This window comes from Pholis gunnellus (genome assembly GCF_910591455.1).
Source record: "Pholis gunnellus genome assembly, chromosome: 13".
Taxonomy (NCBI): Eukaryota; Metazoa; Chordata; class Actinopteri; order Perciformes; family Pholidae; genus Pholis; species Pholis gunnellus.
In genome coordinates, this window is record NC_136540.1 from 11,934,283 (window position 1) to 11,940,637 (window position 6,355).

Below are 6,355 nucleotides of genomic sequence, written 5' to 3' on the forward strand. Positions count from 1 at the left end.
AATATGCAACACACCTTTGAGCTGCTGCTGAATAATTCACGTGCCCTCAGTCGCCACATGCCGCTAACGCTTACAAGCCCTTCAGCTCAACTTACCACATAGCGAGTACGTTATGATATCAATACGGGTATTACAAAGATCAATAATTCACACGGCGAAGCTCCTATTTTAACCTTTGCATTGCGTCAGAAACATCATTGTGAGAGGGTTCGATGAGGTTTTAATGGCGAAGCACCTCCTGAAACATGTGAAGTATTTCCAAATGTGTCAGAAAGAAGCTTATACTGACAACAATAAACATTCGCATTTTATTCTGCACTTCCCTTTAAAAAAAAAAGAAAAATCACATGTATAGCCATAAATTAAAGACTGTGTTTAATCACGTCTCGGCATCAAAGAGAATATTAATAAGTGCCACAAACGTTTCCGCCTAATTGCGATGTATTGATCCCCTGGCTGAAACAACCCGCCGATAGTCTCACTGGGAAAACCACACAACCGCTGGCCACGGTGGCTTGGAGGATTCCGGTGGAAGCCTTTTATTCTTGTAATTATTTAACACAAAGTGTTTGGTTAATATTAGAAGAAAGTGGCCATTGTTGTAAGCGGAGACACATACAGTAGACCTGGAATAAAATGCGTAACATTACTCTTAACATGAATAAAGTCATACGAGTTGCGATTGCTTTTAACAATAATAATAATAATAGCAATTTGTAATAGCAATGTTGGCTAGATGGATACCGAGGTAGCATAGTGAAATTGTGTCCCGATCCTCTGAAGTCAAATTATTTAAAGAAAAATAAAGGGGAAAATACTTACTTAGTCAAAAGAGTAAAACTAAATAAAAATAATAATAAAAATACTTTAACGTCCCAATTTCCTCGGTAAACCTGTTGTGTGTCCAGTTCGTCTCTCCCTAGAGTTTCCAGTCCGACTTCTACTCCCAACGCCTCCACATTACTTTGTTTTATACCAATATATAATTAATATTGCATCGTCATTACTTAATAATTTCAAACCCCGTGCAGGAGATAACCCGGTGACACGAGGGCATCCATAATTAAAAGCGCACTAATCAGAAGGGCCTTTAGCAGCGCGTGCACGGGCGCGCATTCAGCGCTCCGCGGTGTGAAAATGACTGTGACAATCGAGGCCCTTTATTTTTCTGCGGCGTTTATATCATGTACGACAATACATTTTTAATCCCAGCAGAGGTTTGGGGAGTCATAAATAAAACAGTCGGGCGAATTCCCATTAAACAAACAAAGATTGTATCGCCCACTGCAGCTCAGAGAGTTTGAGACAGTGCATCACCTTTTTTGAGTCTGTTAAACTATTTGTGTGCCGCATTTATATGCCTAAATATTAGAGTAATACAACTAAATAAAACACAAAAAGTCGCTGCCCCATGTGAATTTCTTTTTTAAAAATAACCAATAATTTATTAAGTTTAAACTTCACACATTTTTAAAAGTGAAATCAAGAGTGAGGAAAAAAATAAATACTTAAATTAGGTGATACTGTATATATCTGGGCTACATAATAATTATAGCTCAAAAACATGTTCACATCAAAATACTAAAATATAGCAGCAGCCAAAGCCACATATATGTGCCTCATAAGAAGGTGTCATTTCCATTTCTTAATAATTCAAGATAAACAGACTCAGTGTGTCATAGCTTGTGAAATTACATTACTGTAATTATTAATATTTGTGCGTAAATGACCATCGAACAGTTCACGAGGAGAACAGATTGTTTTGCAAATTAAAAAAGAAAATCGTGGTTTAAATATGTGGTATTCTTTAACCCTTCATCTTCAACTCACATTCGTCTGAATTAGATTAAAAAAATAAGTGAGAACACAGTTCAAGATATGATGCACGTGTGAGCCAGTGATGTGGAGGATGAACTCAACCAACATTACAAAAAATCCATCATCATCATCATCTCTTTCTCTTTTAAAATCCATACAACATCAGTTTTACAAATAAACAGCCCATACATATATAGCCTCTAATCTCCACTTCATTATTTAAAAAAGTGAGTTTATATCCCTGAATGTGACAAACTGTCAGGGTGGATTTGCTGAAAGTTCATATTTAGTGTGTGCAAGATACATGATCAACAACATTAAAATCACCCTCCTCACAGATCCATAACGCAATCATTTATGAGTCCCATATTAATAACTAAATCGAAAAAAAGTGCAACAACGAAGAGTGAGTGACACGAAATGGAAAAAAAGGAGAAAAAAAAGGTCTTTTAGGAGATAATCCCAGACGAGACGTGAAGAGCTGTTGATAAATCCCTGTTAGTTAGGCTACTTAGGCTATTATTAATCACTCGATCAAAAATGTAGTAGGCTATTTTATTCATGATGTGTGAAACTCAGTGCACCGCAGAGTACTTCATTCGTTTCTGTTTCTGCCGCTGGTTACAAAACCACACTCGGACCACGTTCTTTTTCAGGTCCAGTTTTTCGGCGATGGCCGCAATTTTTTCCGAGGAGGGCCGGGGCTGGATGGCAAAGTACGCCTCCAAAGAGCGCTTCTCCGGCGCGGCGATGGAGGTGCGCTTTCTTTTCCTCTCGTTCCCGTTGAAAAGGTCCGGCTTGGTGCTCTTCTCTCGGTACGCTGCCTCCGCTTCCTCCAGCCAGGCCTGGAGAACCGGCTTGAGCGCGATCATGTTGTTGTGGGACAAGGTGAGGGACTCGAACCTGCAGATGGTGCTCTGGCTCAAGCACCCCACGCCGGGGATCTTGAGGTTGGCCAGTGCCGACCCGACGTCTGCTTGGGTCACTCCGAGTTTGATCCGCCTCTGCTTGAACCGCTCGGCGAAGGCTTCCAGCTCCCTGGGATCCGACTCCACGTCGTTGATGCACGCCATGCCGCCGTGCACCGACAGCGAGTGAGGGTGGGCCATGTTGGCCATCGCCTGGTGCAGCTGCCCCATGGTCTGCAGGTGGTGGTGAGGGTGCTGGTGGTGGTGCGCCGACGCGGTCATCCCGGGAGGCTCCGGAGCGCCCATCCCGGTCATGGACAGGCTGGTGGAGAGGTGGTCCAGGAGGTCCCCGGCCTCCAGGCTCTGTCCGAGGTGGTGGTGATGGTGGTGGGAGGCGATGGCGGAGGGGACGTGGGAGATGGGCACGGTGGTGGAGGAAGAAGAGGATGCTGAGGTGCAGGGGACACTGCTCATGGTATGGTAAGTCACGTCTGGTTTGAACGGGTGACTCTTGCCGTGAGAGACAATGCTGTCAGCAGCTGCCAGAGCCTCTGCCCGTGCCAGCAGGCTCTCATCAAAGCCTCCGAATATATTGCCCTGCAGCTGCAAGCAAGAGTGCGCATACTGGAGTCAGTGGGGAATTCTGTCAGGCAGCTCTCAGGATCTAAAAAACATTTTCCAAAGGCAAGCAGCGCCGAGGAGAGAAGAGAACCCTCCTCAAAGCGCAGGTCATAAAAATTAATATGAAAGCAAGAGCATTGCTTGAAAAGACATGTGGATGAGAAGGGGGGGAGGAGAGACGGGGGACACAGACAGGGGGGAGAGAGAGAGAGAGGGAGAGAGAGAGAGGGAGATAGTGGATAGAACAAAGTCCTGTCAAATCAACTTTACAGACATTTCCAGTGTGATATTTTCCCTCCTCTCCCCCAGTATGCTCCACAGCCATTCTCCCCTGACCCGAACGTACCTGCGGGGCGGGCAGACAGACTCTGCGCATGCCCTCCGAGCCTGAGTGCAGGCCGGGATACTTGGGCTCGTGCAGAGCCGGGTGCATGGAGAAATGCTGTTTGCCGTTCATGGTCATCATCCTCCTCCCTTCAAGCACCTCAGTGTGGCCCCTGACATGAAAGCCGGGGAGCGGACAGCTATACGGAGCTCCTCTGCTCTCCTTCACCAGACTGAGCTGTTATCATCGACAGCGCCTCCCGGCATCCCTCTCTCCCTCGTACCCCCCCCCCCCTCTCCTCCTCCCCCTGCTCTTCTTTCAGCCTCCCTCTCCTCCTTCCCTCCCACTTTGCTCCGTTTACAAGTTGAAAAATGTTGGCCTCTGTGCGCAAGCGTCAAATGAACCCAAACTAAATCACTAATGATATTCTAATAAAACGCTGTTTTGTGGTCACATCGTCATTATGTTGTATCAGTTAATTAGTTTTTCTGATGATGATATAGGGCGTAACAAAAATGAAAACACGTCACTACAAAGGTCCAATTATTTCAGCACCATGGACAGAGCAGCATCGCTGAGAATAGTGCGGGCTGTTCCACCGCTGTCCGTGGTGCTGACAGTGTTCCCTATATAATGCTATACCACAGCTAGATGAAAGTCCACAATAATTGACCTATAGTTTTGGTATTACATAAATACAACACTTTTTTATACGTAATAGGGCCCGCATGGTTGCTGACCAGTTGACCCGAGGGCCTTGGCCTGTGAACGCCCATCCTCCGGGCTGCTTTACAGCCGTCTCGTGTGGCTGCTTGGTAACTCGCGGAGTCGGGCCGGACGGGCCGAAAGAGGAGCCAGGCGGGCCGAGAAAGACCGATGACACCAGCGGAGTCCATCCGATCCTCCTAGCCGCCTCTCTGGTTCCCCAGACTCTGAATAATTTAGCTGCACGGTGGCAGGCATCCATTACCACGCTGGCATGTTCTTATTCATTACACAGATTAAAACAGCCGAGGTCTTTTCTCACCATGCAAACCTGTTGCAGTCTGGAGAGCCAAACGCTAAGAGCTGCGTGTAGGCTGGCTATTGCATGAGGATAGGGGAGAGAAAAGACTTAATTTGCGTTTTGCAGATAGAGATGTATTTAAATAATTAAAAAGAAAAGTTGAGATCTTTGATCACAGACTGAACGTTTTGATTGTGTACCTAATGAATGCATATTGAAATGTTACAATATAACAATACAATTCATCTGTTTTTTTTAATATAAAAAACGTAAAAGTGAGAGATAATGTAAGTGTCCTAAAACAGGCAACATGTGAGGAACTGTGAGGAAGCTGTGCAGGGATCCTATGGAATTCATGAGATGCTAGTCTGAATAAAGCCCCAAGTCCCTTTTCACACCCTTCCCTTTTCCTTTACCCTCAATAGCTGTTGTATAGCTGGGACCATTCATAATTTACAGCCCAATGTTTACGTCTGTCATATCTGTGCCTATTCTGGAGATTGAATATGACATGTTTTATGAAGAGTGCTCTCATATTGGGGCCAAATGTAAGAGAGGCTCTTTTCTTTTCACCCCCCATCTGGCCAGAATGCACTCCACCAGATGACCTAACTACTGTCACACCATGCATTCATTTATGTGGTGAGTAGTTTAAGGAGGCTACTAATTTTGGTTAGCTACAATTCAGCAGCCTTTTTTTGATGTTTCTCAATTCATCATCACTGATATGGTTGTTTTGCAACTTAATTTAATCAAAAAACTTTGTTTTGTCGTTGTATTTGATACATGTGATTTTCTAGACATGTCCGATCAGAGTTTAATTGTTTAAACATATACAGTATATACTGTGTATTCAAACAATATAAAACATGTAAATGTAAAATATATATAACTTGACTTACTATAGTAGTATTCCTTAGATGTCTAGTAATTTTAACATGTCCTTTTATTACTATACTAACCAATGCCATTGTATTAGAAAAACGTCCATTCTAATTTTTGTCAAATCTTTTTTATTTATAGTTATATCAAATTGTAGTGGTAATTGGCTTCCATAGAGCACAATTAGGCTACAAGTTCTGGTTTCCTCTGCAGTTACCAGGCTGCTGCTGGATCTGCCCAGAACAGTGCAGCGCTCACGGCCTACTTTGAAATTCTTTCCCCTTGGAGCCGGAAGCGTCTGCATTAAACTCAACGGACTCCGTTAACATCCAAACGTAAGAAACACTATTGCACTATATTCACAGATATTTCAATAGGTCATTAAACTGAGACTCAAAGGTCACAGTTTGTACCGTGATGTGGTGGGATTTGTTTGGGGGTGTGGGTGACAAAGTGAAGGTTATTTTTATATATGCCATTATTAGTATGAGACACACAATGGAAGGTATTGAAATATGACAATCCAGTTACATGTTCTTTAAAATTATGCCCAACATGTAACTCTAGACTAATGCTAAAACCTGCAGCAATAGTGTTTTTGAGTAATATATAGAGCCCTGAGCACTCCAAGGTGCCCTGTAGTATGAAATAGTGAGTAAGGCAGAAGACATTCTTTTTTATAAACAAGGACACCTTGTCTCAGAGTTCTCCTAGTACTTCAGATCAGCTAATGGATGCATTAACATTTCTGTCATAACATGCAAAATGAAGGAGACCACACAAGAGTTTCAGGTA

At 43.5% G+C, this 6,355-nt stretch overlaps 1 protein-coding gene across 1 annotated transcript; it reads right to left on the bottom strand.

Moving 5' to 3' along the window:
- Nucleotides 1-2,393: 2,393 nt before the first annotated feature.
- pou4f3 (POU class 4 homeobox 3) lies at nucleotides 2,394-3,813 on the bottom strand (the record flags this gene model as incomplete). Its single annotated transcript, XM_079171697.1, has 2 exons — nucleotides 2,394-3,329; nucleotides 3,694-3,813. The coding sequence occupies 2 exons, from the start codon at nucleotides 3,811-3,813 to the stop codon at nucleotides 2,394-2,396; spliced, it is 1,056 nt and encodes a 351-aa protein (XP_079027823.1).
- Between the last annotated feature and the right edge of the window lie 2,542 nt (nucleotides 3,814-6,355).